Source organism: Stegostoma tigrinum, chromosome 15 (genome assembly GCF_030684315.1).
Source record: "Stegostoma tigrinum isolate sSteTig4 chromosome 15, sSteTig4.hap1, whole genome shotgun sequence".
Lineage (NCBI taxonomy): Eukaryota > Metazoa > Chordata > Chondrichthyes > Orectolobiformes > Stegostomatidae > Stegostoma > Stegostoma tigrinum.
Window position 1 is genome coordinate 15,777,099 of NC_081368.1, and position 15,989 is coordinate 15,793,087.

At 41.5% G+C, this 15,989-nt stretch overlaps 1 protein-coding gene across 1 annotated transcript in view; it reads left to right on the forward strand.

The window, feature by feature from the left end:
• si:rp71-46j2.7 (uncharacterized) overlaps window positions 1–15,989 on the forward strand; it is a 102,397-nt gene that overhangs the window by 17,788 nt on the left and 68,620 nt on the right. Inside the window, exons 4-10 of the mRNA XM_048544005.2 lie at window positions 2,892–3,034; window positions 6,001–6,148; window positions 6,877–6,926; window positions 8,240–8,463; window positions 9,901–9,987; window positions 12,232–12,360; window positions 13,965–14,069. Coding sequence (XP_048399962.2) covers window positions 2,892–3,034; window positions 6,001–6,148; window positions 6,877–6,926; window positions 8,240–8,463; window positions 9,901–9,987; window positions 12,232–12,360; window positions 13,965–14,069 — 886 coding nt within the window. The remainder of the gene's footprint in view (window positions 1–2,891; window positions 3,035–6,000; window positions 6,149–6,876; window positions 6,927–8,239; window positions 8,464–9,900; window positions 9,988–12,231; window positions 12,361–13,964; window positions 14,070–15,989) is intronic.

Sequence of the window (15,989 nt, forward strand, 5' to 3'; positions counted from 1 at the left end):
TCAGGCTGCTTTGTGGATGCATTGGTAATCATCTTTCAATGTTCTATAGATTCAGGATCAGTTCCTGTGGATTGGAGGGTGGCTAATGTTGTCCCACTTTTCAAGAAAGGAGGGAGAGAGAAAACAGGAAATTATAGACCGATTAACCTGACGTCAGTGGTGGGAAAGATGCTGGAGTCAATTATAATAGATGAAATTACGACTCATTTGGATTGCAGTATCAGAATAGATCAGAGTCAGCATGGATTTACGAAGGGGAAAACGCGCTTGACTAATCTTCTGGAATTTTTTGATGATGTATCTATGAAGATGGACAAGGGAGAACCAGTGGATGTAGTGTACCTGGACTTTCAGAAAGCCTTTGAAAAAGTCCCACATAGGAGATTGGTGAACAAAATTAGGGCACATGGTATTGGGGGAAAAATACTGACTTGGATTAAAAATTGGCTGGCTGACAGGAAGCAAAGAGTAGTGATAAATGGGTCCCTTTTGGAATGGTAGGAGGTGACCATTGGGGTTCCACAAGGTTTGGTGCTGGGACCACAGCTGTTTAGCTGGACAGGCTAGGTGAGTGGACGGATGCGTGGCAGATGCAGTTTAATTCCGCCCGGAATGGCGGGACTAACATATGTTGAAAGATTGGAGCGACTGGGCTTGTACCCACTTGAGTTTAGAAGGATGAGAGGGGATCTGATTTGAGACGTATAAGTTTATTAAGGGCTTGGACACTGTGGAGGCAGGAAGCATGTTTCCGCAGATGGGTGAGTCCAGAACAAGAGGACACAGTTTAAAAATAAGGGGTAGGCCATTTAGAACAGAGTTGAGGAAAAACTTCTTCACCCAGAGAGTGGTGGATATATGGAATGCTCTGCCCTAGAAGGCAGTGGAGGCCAAGTCTCTGGATACTTTCAAGAAAGAGATGGATAGAGCTCTTAAAGATAGTGGAATCAAGGGTTATGGGGATAAAGCAGGAACAGGATACTGATTGTGGATGATCAGCCATGATCACAATGAATGGTGGTGCTGGCTTGAAGGGCCGAATGGCCTATTCCAGCACCTATTGTCTATTCTATTGTTCCAACTTCTTCAAACAAAAAAAACCCCAAGACCCCTCAAGCTGTTTACTTCATTGGCTTTGAGCAGATGGCTGTCCATTTAAAAGAAATAACAGTGCACCTCTTTAAAGCCATAGTGTCATCACAAATCAGTTTCTTCTCCCTTTCCAGATCGTACATTCTGAATCATAACAAATCACTGCCTGAAACAGAAAAAAAATCTCTCTACCCACCCAGTCCTTTTAACCACAAGATGAAACCCAGAAGAAAGATTTTTCTGAAAAGTCGCTGGACCCAAAACATTAAATCTATTTCTCTCTTGACAGGCACTGCCAATATCTGCCGAGTTTCTCCAGCAATTAGTGTTTTTGTACTTAATTTCTCAGTCTGTGTAGCAAGTGGAGAATGAAAAGTCTCTTAAACATTGAACGAGTTTGCTTTCCTTTTAGGAGTCAAGATATGATTGACAACAGAGTTGGATTGAGACGCAGCTGTCTGTGTGGAGTTTTCATGTTCTCCCCATGCCTGCATGGGTTCTGCTGGATGCTTTGGTGTCCTCCCACAGCCCAAGGATGTGCAGTTTAGGTAGATTGACCATGCTAAGTTGCCTATAGTGTCCAGGGGTATGCAGGCTAGGTGAGTTAGTCATGGTAAATGTGAGGTTACAAGGATAAAATGAGCAATTTCAGTGATGGGATGCTCTTCAGTGCAGACTCAATAGGCTGAACAGTCCCTTTCTGTATCGTAGGGATTCTATGATTCTAGTTCCTGGTTCCCTATCTGGTGGTATAAATCAAAGCAGTATTCAGACTCCACTGCCACCACGCATTGTGCTGAATCCATTTTGCAGATTGTGAAAATACAAGAAATGCTTGTTCTTTGCGAACTGTTGTTGGCTCAGGATTAGAAATTGCATCTTGTTGTTGGGTGGATTTCTAAGGATTTCTAAGAATTTTTGATAATCTTTTACGGGATTTGGTGTTGTTGCCCACTCCTAATTACCCAGTTGGGCACTTCAGAGTCAGCAACATTGGTGTGGTCCTGGAGTCACAGACCAGGTAAGAACAGCAGGTTTCCTTCCTTAAAGGCATTAGTCAACCGTTTTTACAACAATCAGTGACAGCTTTTATGGTCAACCTTTATTTGCAGATATTTCAATTCCAGATTGCAACTTAATTGCAACTTAAATCCCTTCAGGTTTAGTGGTGAGATTTAAATCCACATCCCTAGAGCGTTATTATAGGCTTCTGGATTTTTAATCCCATGAAATTGTCATGACAGCATAATCTTCACCCTTAGCATGAACCTGGCATGAAGTGAATAGTTTGGGTTCATTATATTCCCTCAGTGCTCCTTGTAAGGTGGAAAGTGTAACTGGTAACAGAGCACTGTTCCCCAGCAATTGCAATGTTTTTGCTTGACCAGTGGGTCAAGAAGCCGCACAAACTACCCTCAGTCCGTAGTCCTTTAATTTCAATCCGTGTTTGCCAGAAAGAAACCTTGAGCAGCAATCTTGACTGATTTTCTTTCTTAAACTACTCCTGGAATACTGATCACAGCTGTGGGTCTCTGCAATCCTGTGGGTAAGCAACTGAATTATCACTTCCAGAGACAGAAGTGGGAGTTTGTTGGGTCACTTCAGAAAAATGCCACAGGATTTGAATATATTGAGCCACTGAAATCTCAATGTTGAAGCATGATGTTGACTGAATGTTACATTTTCCAGTGGACATTAAATCACTTGCTCAGTGTAAGTAATTTAAAGATCTAATTTGGAATGCTACAAAGCAAAACATCCTTCTTTACAAGAAAACTCACCAATGTGTCTGGTTGTAGAGAGAAGATGTTCCAAACTCGACAAGAAGAGGTGTCTTTTCTGAGGGAGGCTGCAGAAACCCTGATAGGCAATCTCCTTCCGGACTCATTATGGAACTTAAATGCTTACCAACAATTACTGAAGGAAGTTGTTGCACTGAAAGGCAGGTACCAGCACTGGCTGTGCTGAAACATGAAATAAATTTTAAAGTGAGGGTCTTGTGAATGTGCTGTGTGGAATTGTACGTTACTGTGTTGTCTTCTGCCCCTGTAAATGTTGGCTCGTCCACAGTATATGTTTCCCTTATCCTAACTCCTGTTTAGCTACTATCCCTGTGTTTGGTGACTTACGTTGGCTCATTGGGTCTATGTTGAAGCTACTAAATAAATGCATTTTATCATTTGTCCTTTGACCTAATCAGAGATTTTGGTTAAAGTTGTAGACTCCAGTAGAATATTTGGTCACCCTCAGAATTTTGAGGTTTTTATGGCCATCCTTTGAAAATCTTAAAGTAGTCTTTTTTTTCTTTGGTTTATCCACAATACAATAAACTCGAGCAAAAAACAAAATTGCTGGAAAGTCTAAGACAGTGTCTGAGGAATGAAAGCAGAATCAACATTTGGAGTCCAGTGACCCTTCAGAACTGATGGCTGTGAGGAAAAGTTGATATTTATGCTAAAGACAGGGGGTCTGGGTAGGGAGAAAGGAGCGAGGGGATAGGGAGGAAGGACAGGAGCGAGAGACTGACAGTTTAAGCGATTAAGGGATGGATAATATTATGCTCAGCAGAAAGAAAAGCTAATAAGACCATATGTAGGTGGCTTGCACAGCCAGCCCATTTTCATCTACTTTTACAAAGCATAAGTACCACCTTTCCCTAGCTTGATCAATTGAGTCGATGGGCTGAAGAGTGCTAAATGGAGTTTAATTTTAATAAATGCAACATGCTGCATTTTGGTAAAACAAAAAGAGAAGGACTTGTACAATTAAATGTAGGGCCTTGGGTAGTGCTATATAACGGAGGCCTAGGGGTTCATGTACATAATTATTTGAAGTTTGCTTCGCTGTAGACAGGGTGGTTAAGAAGGCATTTAACATGTGTGTCTTCATTGCTCAGGCCTTTGAGTATAGGTGTTGTGTTGTGTTGTTGAAGTTATAGAGGACATTAGTGAGACCCTTTCTGAAATGCTGCCAAGTTCTGCTCGCCCTGTTATAAGGAGGATATTATTAAGCTAGAGAGGGTTCAGAAAAACTTTACCAGGATGTTGCCAGGAATAGAGCATTTGAGTGATAAGGAAAGGCTGAATAGGCTGGGACTTTTTTCACAGGCATGTAGGAGGTTGGGGGTGACCTTATGGAAGTTTATAGAAATATAAGGATTGTTGATAAGGTGAATGGCAGGTGTCTTTCCCTAGGGTTGGGGATTTCTAGACTCTGGCATATTTTTAAGATGAGCTGAGAAAAATTTAAAAAAGACATGGGGCGAGCTTTTTTTAGCTCAGTGGTTACTGTGTGGAATGAATTGCCAGAGGAAGTGGCAAATGCAGATGCAGCTAACATTGTTTAAAAGACATTTGGATAAGTATGTGATTTTAAAAATGTTTGAAGGGATATGGGCAAAGTGTAGGCAGGTGGAACTAGTTTAGTTGGGGATTGTGGTCACCATGGACTGGTTGGACCGAAGGGTCTGTTTCTGTGCTATATAACTCTATGCTTCTAATTTCAGTTCTGAAGAAGAGTCATTGGACTCATAACATTAACGCTGCTTTCTCTCCACAGATGTTGCTAGACCTACTGAGTTTCTCCAAAACGTTTTGTTGCAGATTTCCAGCATCTTTTGTTCTTTTATTTTAATCCAACAAACTGTGTTGTGTTTCTTCTTCAATAAGCTTTTTATTATGCTTAGTTAACTCTCGACATTGACCTAAAAGTAAACCAATTGGATTGGCAGCTTGAAGATTCCAGGCCAGAACCTCTCTGGAATCAGCCTTCGTGAATCTAATCAGTGTACTGTGAGGTTGTTGTTGTTGGTTTTAAGAGATCCACTTATCAAAAGGTGGAGATGCTAGCACCCATTCAGTCCGATGCACTGCATTTCCTGGAATCTATTACAGTGCAAAACCACAGGAATTTAGGAGCAGGAGTAGGTCACTTGAGCCCTTGAACCTGCTCTTCCATTAAATGAGGTCAGTTCTGATCCGATTGTGGTCTCATTTGCCTGACCCCCACGTCCCCTGACTCCCTAATTGAGTAAAATTCTAATTCAGACTTAAATAAATTCAATGATCCAGCCCCGTACTGCTCTCTTAGGAAGACTATTGTAAAGGCTAACAATGCACAGAGAGAAAATAATTCACTTCATGCCAATCATGGCTCTGGGAGGATGCTGACAATGAGAGGCTTGGCTCTGTGACAAAACATGCAAACACGGCATCCTGATCCCTTTAGCTGCAAGAGACTGGTTTATGCGTCACTGGCTGGTTTATGCCACATGCAACCCCTCTCCAGCCCCAACATGTTGAGCCCTGCTTTCTGGTCCACCTGCAGCTATAGCATATAGGCCATTTAACTGAATATGCCGCAGAATGGGACAAGCCAAATGTTAGTACCTGCATTGGTTGAAAATAAAAATTGTTGTGCATCTTTTAACTCTGTGATTTTGTCCGAATATTTTTTAATATAATGCATTGCGGTGTTGAAGGAAGGTGCAAGATTGCAATTTCATGGCAGTTTCCTGGAATGGAATACCTGTGATTTTGCTGATTTCAACACCCAATCTCCCTGACTAGTGCTGAGTTTAGATATTGAATTGAGAGATGCGTGGCTGGATAAGCTGAAGTCAGCCGAGAAAGACAGCCTTGCAGCTGGACATGCTGTGTGTGTCCTGAATTACTTAACCTCCCACGTACAAGGCAATAGTCAAGATAAGAACGTAAGCAGTGCCCATAGAACTGCACTGCAGCATGAGTCATCCTAGTCCAAACTGATGTGCATGGTAACTAATAGTGTATGCGTTATAAGGCATTATTATATTTAAAAGAATATTGCTGTGAGCAATCCAAGCAATGAGAAAAACATTCATCATCAATCTAATTTTTTTTAACTCCAACATATTTCCCAACTGCACAGTTTTAGAGGAGGTGATAAACACGGTCTGTGATGTGGATTTTATCAATCAGACATTGATCAAATTTTTGGATAAAGATTCAAATGAAACTAAAGAAGTTGAAGACATTAAAAATCCTTCCTCAAAAACGGGACCAGAAAATGAAATCAAGTGAGTAGCACTTTTGGAATGCACAATGCACTTTCTACCTTCATCCTGCTAAATAAAAATTAGTTTTGTATGAGGCCTCATTGTACTCTGACTCCATTCGTCTTTGAACTCTGATCCCACTTGCAAGGTTGTGTTCCTATCTGGGGCTTAAAATTAGGGCCCATGAAAGTCAACAGACTCGAGGATTGGAGAAGGGTTTGTAGATGGGTCCAAAACAGTCCTATCTGACATTCACGCACATGTACCTGCCAGAGTTTCTACATAAAAATCAGGAGGGACTATTCTTGGCAGCTAGTTTTGCTTCCTTAGTGTAGGACTAATGAGGCCGGTTGTAGCTAACTGGATCAGACAATTCCACGCAGATTGGGGATTGGGATTTTGTGCTTCACCCTTCCACTGATGGATAAACTCGGTTAGCCAATGGTGAAGAGAGATGGTTAGAAGAAAACACTTGCATTTATATAGCATGAGGAAGTTACAAGCCACTTCAGTGCAATTTAGGTATTTTTGAAGTGTAGACACAGTTGTAATGTAAGAAGTTCAACAGTTCGTTTTTAGTCATGATTGTTGAATATTGGCCAAGACTGCAAAGAGAACTCCATTGCTCTTCTTCGGAATAATGCCGCAGAATTTATTTTCATGTATCAGACTCAAGATGCATTGAGTTATTATTGTGCCTGTGTATCCCTTATGTGTGGAGCTAAAATTTTATTGTTCTGTTCTTGCAGAAATTGTAGTATTCCTGAGGTAAACAAGAAAAAGAAATCAAGCAAAAAAGGTGAGTAATTCTCCTATGACACTGCTTTGTCAATTTGCTTTTTCCGGCTTTGTCCTGCTGTACACCTTGTACGACATTTGACATCACTTTAGGTATCTCCAAATCTTTGACAAGTTGCTGCTTAATGAACACACAAACATGTATAAGTAAAGTTACCATAGATGCAGAGAATGGAGAGACGACTGGTGAGGAATTAAACCTGAGCTTCACCACACCTCAGGCAAGGGGTGACATTGAGAAGATGGGATCTGTGTGGTTCAATTCTGGCCTCTCTGCTACAGGAAAGATGTTAGTAAAAGTGAAAGGATACAGAAAAGATTTACGAGGATGTTGCCAGGGTTGGAGGGTTTGAGCGAGAGGGAGATGCTGAATAGGCTGGGGCTATTTTACCTGGAGCATCCGAGATTGAGGGGTGACTTTGTAGGGGTTTATAAAATCATGAGGGGCAGGGACATGAATAGTCAAGGTCTTTTCCCCAAGTAAGGGGAGTCCACAATTAGAGGGCATAGGTTTAAAGTGAGAAGAGAAAGATTTAAAAGAGACCTAATGGTCAACCTTTGCACCTGGAGTGTGTATCGAAGGAGCTGCCAGAGGAAGTGGTGGAGGCTGGTACAATGACAACACTTAAAAGGCATCTGGGTGGGTTTATGAATAGGAAGGGTTTAGAGAGATGTGGGCCAAATACTGGCAAACACGACTAGATTAATTTAGAATATCTGGTCGGCATGGATGAGTTGGGCAGAAGGGCCTGTTTCTGTCCTGACCATCTCTATGACTCTGTAGCAACCTCAGCTAGTATGAGAATGGAACCAACATTGTTGATGTCATTCTTCATCGCAAACCAGCTGTCCAGCCAACTGATCTAACTGATACCCAACATAAGTAAGTCACCATCAGATGATTTTATACAAAACCTATCTTTGTGGTTATCTGGTTGTGGTTTACAATGTCTTGCCCTTTTGAATGTGGAGCGTCTTGAAATCAGGTCAATGTTCTCTAACTCAATGAACTTCTCCATTACTTTTCCACCCTAAACATGCTGTCACGGTGCTTCTGTTATATATTGAAATCAATTTTCTACAGATTTTATTTTCTCAATGCACACAAACTTTACTTCACTCACTTAATTATCATCATCTCCATGCTCTTCAGGATAGTGGAAACCGTGTTTTTTTTTTGCTTTCATGAGTCAGTTGAAATTCAGTGGGACTGTATACAGTGCTCCTGATAAGCTGGTTCTGATTTTGTCACATTTTGGATTTGCTCAGTGATTTTACTGTTTTATTTTGATTGGAGTGTTTGTTCCGTTGAAGCATTGGAACGAGTACAAAAGTTCTTGAAATTATTTAAGAGAGTCAAAAAGAAGAGTACTGAAACCAGGTCATCATTTGGCTACACAGATGAAGTTGATGGACAGTCTTGTTCTGAACTTGAAGATGTTGACCAGAACTTTAGATCGTTTCTTGCAGATGTGTCCGAATTGGAAGACGGTATTGACGATTCTGCTGAAGAAGAGGATTTCAAATTTCATGATGAGGTCCGTGGGAAATTCCTTTTTAAGAGTAATTTATAGTCGATGTGTCAATGTCTAGTTTAACACTGGTGTTACACGATGAAAACCTTTTTATTCGCCTTTAGATTTTTAAAGTATTTCTAAATTATGTTTTTTTCTCCTGCAAGATATTTCAAAGAGGGGTGTATCTATATTGGGATGGCCTCAATTGTGTCATTTGTTACTTTGGAAAGGAAGTTTTTCTTAGCCTGTTTTAGCCAGGAACAAGGTTTATTTTGAGTAAGGATTCTTCAAATTGTAGGACACTTATGGATTAATTCTGGGAATTTTTCAAGAAGGCCCGGTCTTATTTGCCACCAACGACTGATGTTCTACAAAACTTGGTGATGATGTGTTCCTAATCATGTTTTTAAGGTGCAAAAAAACCATTAAATGCTACTGGATTCATTATAGTCCTAAAATCGTACAAAGCAAGACGTCCCCTTAATATTATCTCCCTTGTTATCGACACTTTAAGGAGAACAGCTGCTTCCTATCCATCCTGTTCATGCCCCTCAGAATCTTATACGTGTCTATTAAGTCTCCTCTCAGACTTCTCTACTCTGAAGAAAACAACCCTATTTATCCAGCCTCTCTCAGATAAATTGCTCCATCCCAGGCAGCACCTTGGTGAACCTCCTTTGCACCCCCTGCAGTGCAATGCCCAGAACTGCATGCAGCACTCTAGTTGTGGCCTCACCAAAGCCCTTCCAATAGATGCCAGTGTGAGAGTGGGAGAGATTTCCAGTTAGCCATGTGATTGAAAAGATGTTAGCACTTCACAAATTACTATTGGTGGCTCTGGGCCACAAAACTATGTAAGGGTATATGTTGCCACAGCAAATCAGACTCCCAGAGTGAACTGTAACACACCACTATTGAACCAAGTTCAGTTTGGCAGCTAGATGAAATGTGTGAGGAATAATTGGGACTGGCTTCCCATAATGGTGAATATTGGAAATAAAGAAATTCCATTCTTGGTTTCAGTGTGCTCCCAGTCCCTAATTAAGGTAACCTCCTGTACCTTTCTGGATCTACCTACCAATCTTGCGTCCAGTTAATGAGAGTAACTAAAAGACTTAGAAAGGATCCCAGGAAATCTTGGTTCCAGTCCACTGCCTTCCTGTGGTGGGCTTATTAATTTTATTCACTCCTCATGATGGTGGAGCTCAGCTCCTTGCTGTATTGGTGATGTGCACAGTTTGTTGGCTGTTTGTAGGCCACCCAGACTCCCCATTGAACTTGCACTGGTTAATTTCATCTTGGCTATTCTGAGATGAGCTTTTCTTGCCAGTAATAGAAGTTTTTCTTTAAATCTTATCCAAACCAAAGGATCTTCCAGCAGTAAAATCAAGAAGGGTTTATATTTATGCCAGTGATGTCTTACATAAATGTTTTATGTGCTGTATATTTTAAATTTAGATGCTTGAATGGCTGAAAGAAAACAGCCTTATTCCTGCTGAAAATGAAGAAACATCACTAAGAAACTGCAAGATCACTCTTTCAACGGTATGTTGTAAATTAGCTTCTTAAAGCACACGTCATTCTTGAAGCTGTGTTGTGGTTGTTTGGTTTTGTTTTAATGTTTTAGTTTGGACAATTTAAACCAGATCAATCACTTTCATTTTCTAAAATCTTCCATCCTCTACCCTCAAAGGTATTGGCTCGGCGCTGTGGAATGGAGCACTCTTCCACATTAGGTCCTTTAATATGAAATACAGCACTGCGTAGAAAAGTTCTGCTGTTGATAATCCAGGCTTCAGTGCAACAACCTACCCCTATTCCATTAGTGCAAATTTTAATATTTCTCACTTTTGCCAATTTAGACCCATCTCAGTGAGATTGTGAACTTGTGCTGTTTTCACAGGCTGATTAAGAAGTGGCTGGATTGTCTGAAGTCACTTTATTCTTTTACAATATCCTGGTAAATAAAAGCCTTCTAGAATCATATTTTTGATTCCTGTTACAGTTTTATTTTTCACTAGGCATTGAGTATCACCGTTTGGAACTTATAGAATACGAGTCCCCTGATTGGGGATGTTAACCTGGCCCAATCAATGAGAGCTGGTTGACAGATAAAAAGAGGAGTGTTAGAGATACTGACAGTCTGACAGCTGACACTGAAGAGGCAGTACCAGAGTCAAGGACTGTTCATGTGTAAATCAAGGGTGGCTTGTTGATGGGATTCCAGCCTCGGTGGAGTTATTCCATCTCCTTCCTTGGCAGCTCGCTGAGGTTGAACCAGACTGGTTGCAACTTTGGAGTCCTATCTGACTTTGCAGTGGGCTTCTTATTATAAATCTCCATTGTCGTGATGACCACTTATTTCCACCTCCATAACATTGCCTGGCTGTGTCCTGCCAAGTTTATCTGCTGCTGATTCCCTCATGTATACCTTCATTCCCTCCAAATATTCTAATGTCTGGTTGAGCACCTCCAAAAATCTATTAGCCTCCAAAAATCCTGAAGTCATTTAAACCTGCTGCCTGTGCCCAAATTTACACCGTCTCATTTCCTATCACCTCCCTGTTTGCTGACCCTCATTGGCTCCTGGTTAAGCAATTCTTAATTTTGAAATTCTCATCTATCTTTTCAGATTTCTCCACGACCTTGCTCCTCCCTATTTTTTTGTAATCTCTTCTAGCCAGACAGTCTCTGAAACATCAGTTCTCTTCTGTTCTGACTTCTTCAATATCTCTGAATTTAGTTGCTCCACCATTGACAGTAGTGCCTTCACCTGCTGTGAGCCTAAGTTCGAGATTTGCATTCCTAAACATCAGTTTCTCTAATTCACTTCATCCTTGAAAGCAGGCCTTAAGGAATTCCGTTATGACCAAGTGTTTGATAACCTGCTCCAAAAGGGTCTTCAAGTAGTTTAGGCTGTATTTGATCACAAGCGTGTGAAGCGCCTTGAAGTAAAGGCAAAATTTTACAGATGATGGAAATCTGAAACGAGCAGGAAGTGTTGAAGAAACTCAGCAGGTCTGACACTATCTGCAGAGAGAGAAAAATGGAATCAATGATTTGAGTCTGATATGGTCTTCTGAAGTGCTTATCTCACTGAAATTAGCATTTCAGTGAAATCAGCAAAGTGCTTTGAGATTGTTTTATTGCCTTCATGGTGCTATCTGATTGCAAATTGTTGTTGTAATGGAAATTTTCCTGGCTGATACCGTACAATTTGACTGTATGGCTTCATACTATTTAAGAGGTTTGAAGGGAGGTGCTGACTGACACATGCTGGATAAGGAGTTAACTACTTTGAACATGACGTGTGGTTATTCATCAGATCTAGACATCATGTCTGCAGGTTATTGGATTTGTGCTGAGAAATCACACCTGAGCTAAATCTTCCCTTAACTAATGTTACTGAAGAGTGACTGCCCTGGCTGACTAGCAGGAGCAAGGGACATAAGAACGGTCAAATCAGGAGCAGAAGTAGGCCACTCAGCTCTTTTCGCTTGTTTCATTGTTCAAGTTGTGGCTAATCTGATTGTGGCCTTCATACCACATTTCTCCACCCCCCACCCCCCCACACCCGATAGCTTTGTGCATCCTCACCTGGCTACAATGTTTTGTGTGTGTTGTGTGTGTTTTTGTGCACACATGTTGTGCCATGTGGTTTCAGTGTACGGAAGGAAGGTGGCCATTTTTAAACTGTGACCCCCCCCCCCCAAGCTCTAGCCTGCCCCAGGAGAGAAGACACACTTTTCAATTTCCCTGTTTGAGATGCTAATCTTGCATGTTTTGCAGGTACTTTGGGATGAAATAAAGAATCCAACTTGTATAATAGACATAGAAAATCTGGAAGTCACAGAGGAATGCTGGTCTGTTCAGAGAAAATACCATGAATTTGAGAACCTTCAGAAAGAGCTCAGTAAGGTAAGCAGCTTCTTGCTTCAGAAATACAGAAGTGATTGTTTAATTTTCCAAAAAAAAAATGGTAGGTCCTGTAAATGAAAAATCATGGTCAGTAAATCTCCACAACTCTGTGTGTCCAGTCTAGAAATTTTGACTAGTTGTTTTGGAATGGGGTATTAAAGCAGTTTTCAGCCTTATTGCTTAATCCTCTCGTTCGCCCCCACCCCCACCCCCCCGCCGACTTAGCTACCCTTTTCCCTACTCCCTCTTGTAGAGCTCTAAGGCCGTGAATTCTGGTGGTTTCCTCAACCATGTCACGTATTTGGATTTTCAGAATGCATTTGGTAATGTGCCATATAAACGGGTATTACACAAGACAGAAGCGCATGGGGATAATGTATCGGTATGGTGAGCAACACAGAAGGCAGAGTCTGGATTAATGGGCCTTTGGCAAAAAGGTTTTCAAACAGGGTTTGATTGGCTCAGTTGGTTGCCTGGTTGTTTTGATATACAGTGCGACGCCAGTAGCATGTGTTCAGTTCCCATGCGAGCTCAGGTCTATGAAGACCCCAGCTCCTCCACCTTGCCTGAGGCACAGTGACCCTCAGGGGAAATTTAATACCAGTCATCCATCTCTCAGCTGAGTGGACAGCCTCTGGGAGTTTGGCAACTTGTAGCTTCAGTAGCATCCCATAATTCTATTATGCGACTGCAGTCTGAATGTGCAACCAGTGTGTGATCTCAGGGTGGGGCAGAATTCCAGGAGGATCAGGTCCTGTGGTCACTTTGCCTCAAACTAACCTCCAGTGCTAGTACCTGTATAACATGATTACACCCTGACAATAAGCTAATGAGGATAGATCCTTCTCTTTGGCACATGGTAATAATTTATTTGAACTGATATCCCACACATATGGGACAGAGTATGAACAAGTCTGGCAATGGAGGCCAATCCTCACAGCCAGGTTACTACCGAACATAGTGAGGATGAAAATTTAGGCATGCAGTATGGTGAAAATTTTTTTTAAAAAGATGCTTTCATGGGATGTGTGTGTTGCCAGTATGAGTGGCATTTTTGCCCATCTGTAATTGCTCTTGAATAGAGCAGCTTGTCAGGCAATTCTAGTATACAGTGAAGCGCCAGTCACATTTGGTCTGGAGTCCAATGTTTTACAGGTCAGACAGAGGGCAGATTTCCTTCCCCGAAGGATATGAATAAACCAAATGGTGTTTTTTTTGTTTTTTGACCAATGATAGTCTCAGCAATGATGACCATGAAACCATTTTAATATTCCAGAATTATTAATTGAGTTTAAATCCCATGAGCTGCTTTGTTCAGAATTGAATTTGTATCCCTGGAGCATTAACCTGTGTCTATGGATCCCTAGGCCAGTAACATTACTACTGCATTAGCATCTCCCCTGGCATTGAGTTTAGGTCCCATGCCAATGTTGACAAATGAGTAATTTGGAATTCTAAAATTTAAGCCTCCAGGTATGCTGGCCTTTGTCAGAGACTTGACTTTGACTCAGTCAGTTTGTACCACAGTTTAATGTAGTTTGTAGAATCTGAAAGATGGTGTTCTGATCCATTTTTCCACCAAAACCTTTGTTCTTCTTTTTCAGACATTCAATTCTTTGGTTGAAACAAGGCTCCCGTCAATCAAACCTGACATAACTGACAGCAAATTCAAGGAAGACATTGAATGTCAATTAAATGGGTTTTTAAAGGTTAGCGAAGAAAACGTATTCAATAATTATTGAATTTGGTATGATGAAGAGTGAAGAAGATCTGATTTGAACAGCTTTTCTATTAGAATAGTCTTGATATACCAATGCTTTCCTTATAGCAACAAAGGCACAGAAATAGACCGTTCAGCCTGTTGAACCTGCTCTGCCATTGAGTATGACCATGGTTGATCGCCCACTTCAATATGTTTTCTCTCACTTTCCTGATGTGCCTTTACCTCACTGATATCTAGAAATCTGTCAGCCTTTCTTTAAATATACACAGTAACTAAGCTTCTTATGAGTCACTCGTGCTCCAGAATTAGCTGCTCTCCTGGCAAGCTGTTGCAGTATAATTACAACACTGACAACTGTTTAGTGATATGAAAAACCACCCAACCATGTCCTGTGCATAGAAAAGCTGAACGAATCCAACCCTGACAATTACCACCCCACTGGTCTACTCTTGACCATCAGTAAAGTGATGAAAGGGGTCATCTGACAGTGCGATGAAACAGTACCTGCTGAGCAATATCCTGCTCACTAATGTTCACTTTGGGCTCTGCCAAGAGCACTTGGATCCTGCCCTCTTTAGAGACTTTGTCCAACCATGGATGAAAGAACTGAATTCCAGGAATAAGGTGAGAGTGATTCCATATTGGCAACGGGCTGCATGTAACTGAGTGTGGAGCCCTAAAGGAGCTTGAGCAAAACTGGAGTCAATGGCAATTGGGGGTAGGAGGCGGGGGACAGACTTTGCTGATGTTTGCACAATGTTGAGCATAATTCATGACTCCCCACATACTGAAGCAGCCCTTGTTCATGATGGGCAACATTAAAGCTCGAGCTGATGCATGGCAAGCAACATTCACTCCACACAAGTGCTATGCAGTGATCAGCTCCAATGAATGAGATCCTAACCATTTCCCCTGATGTGATCGCTGAATCCTCTGACACAACAACCTGGAGTACATTCATTTGTTGGGTTAGAAGATGTCTAAATCTTATTTAACCTAATTTATTTGGTAGTTGGCATTAAAGTGGAATTTGGAGTTTAGATTCTATAGTTGAGATTTGAGCAGACTTATTTTTAAGGTTCCATTGGTAGAGCAGCACAATTAAGAACTAGCTAAAAATAGAGCCTCCATAAATGACCTAGGTCCTTGGTTTTGGGTACATAGATAAACAGCAAACTGAGTGCGACTTAGTACTTGTGAGGCAACTTGCAATAGAGAGCTACAGTTGAATGCTCAGAGGAAGGAGAGAAGCATTTGTTTGCTAAAGAAATAGAAAATAGAACAGTACAGCACAGTACAGGCCCTTCAGCCCACGATGTTGTGCTGAACATTTACCCTAAACCTACGATCTATCTGACCTCCACTCCTACCTTATACTATCATCCTTATGCCCATCTAATAGCTGCTTAAGTGCTCCGATGAGGCAGGTTCCACTACCCCCTCCGGCAGTGCATTCCACGGCCCTACCGCTCTGAGTAAAGAGCCTACCTCTGATGCCTCTCCTATATCTACCTCCTTTCACTTTAAAACTATGGCCCCTCGTAAAAGCTACGTCCACCCGAGGAAAAAGTCTCTGGCTGTCCACTCTGTCTATACCTCTGATCATTTTATATACCTCTATCAAGCCACCTCTCATCCTTTGTCGTTCTAAAGAGAAAAGCCCTAGCGCTCTCAACCTTACCTCATAAGACCTTCCCTCCATTCCAGGCAACATCCTCGTAAACCTCCTCTGCATCTTTTCCAATGCTTCCACATCCTTCCTGTAATGAGGTGACCAGAACTGGACACAGTACTCCAGATATGGCCGAACCAGGCTTTTGTATAGCTGGAGCATAACTTCACGGCTCCTGAACTCAATTCCTCTATTAATGAAAGCTAACACACCATACGCCTTCTTAACAACTCT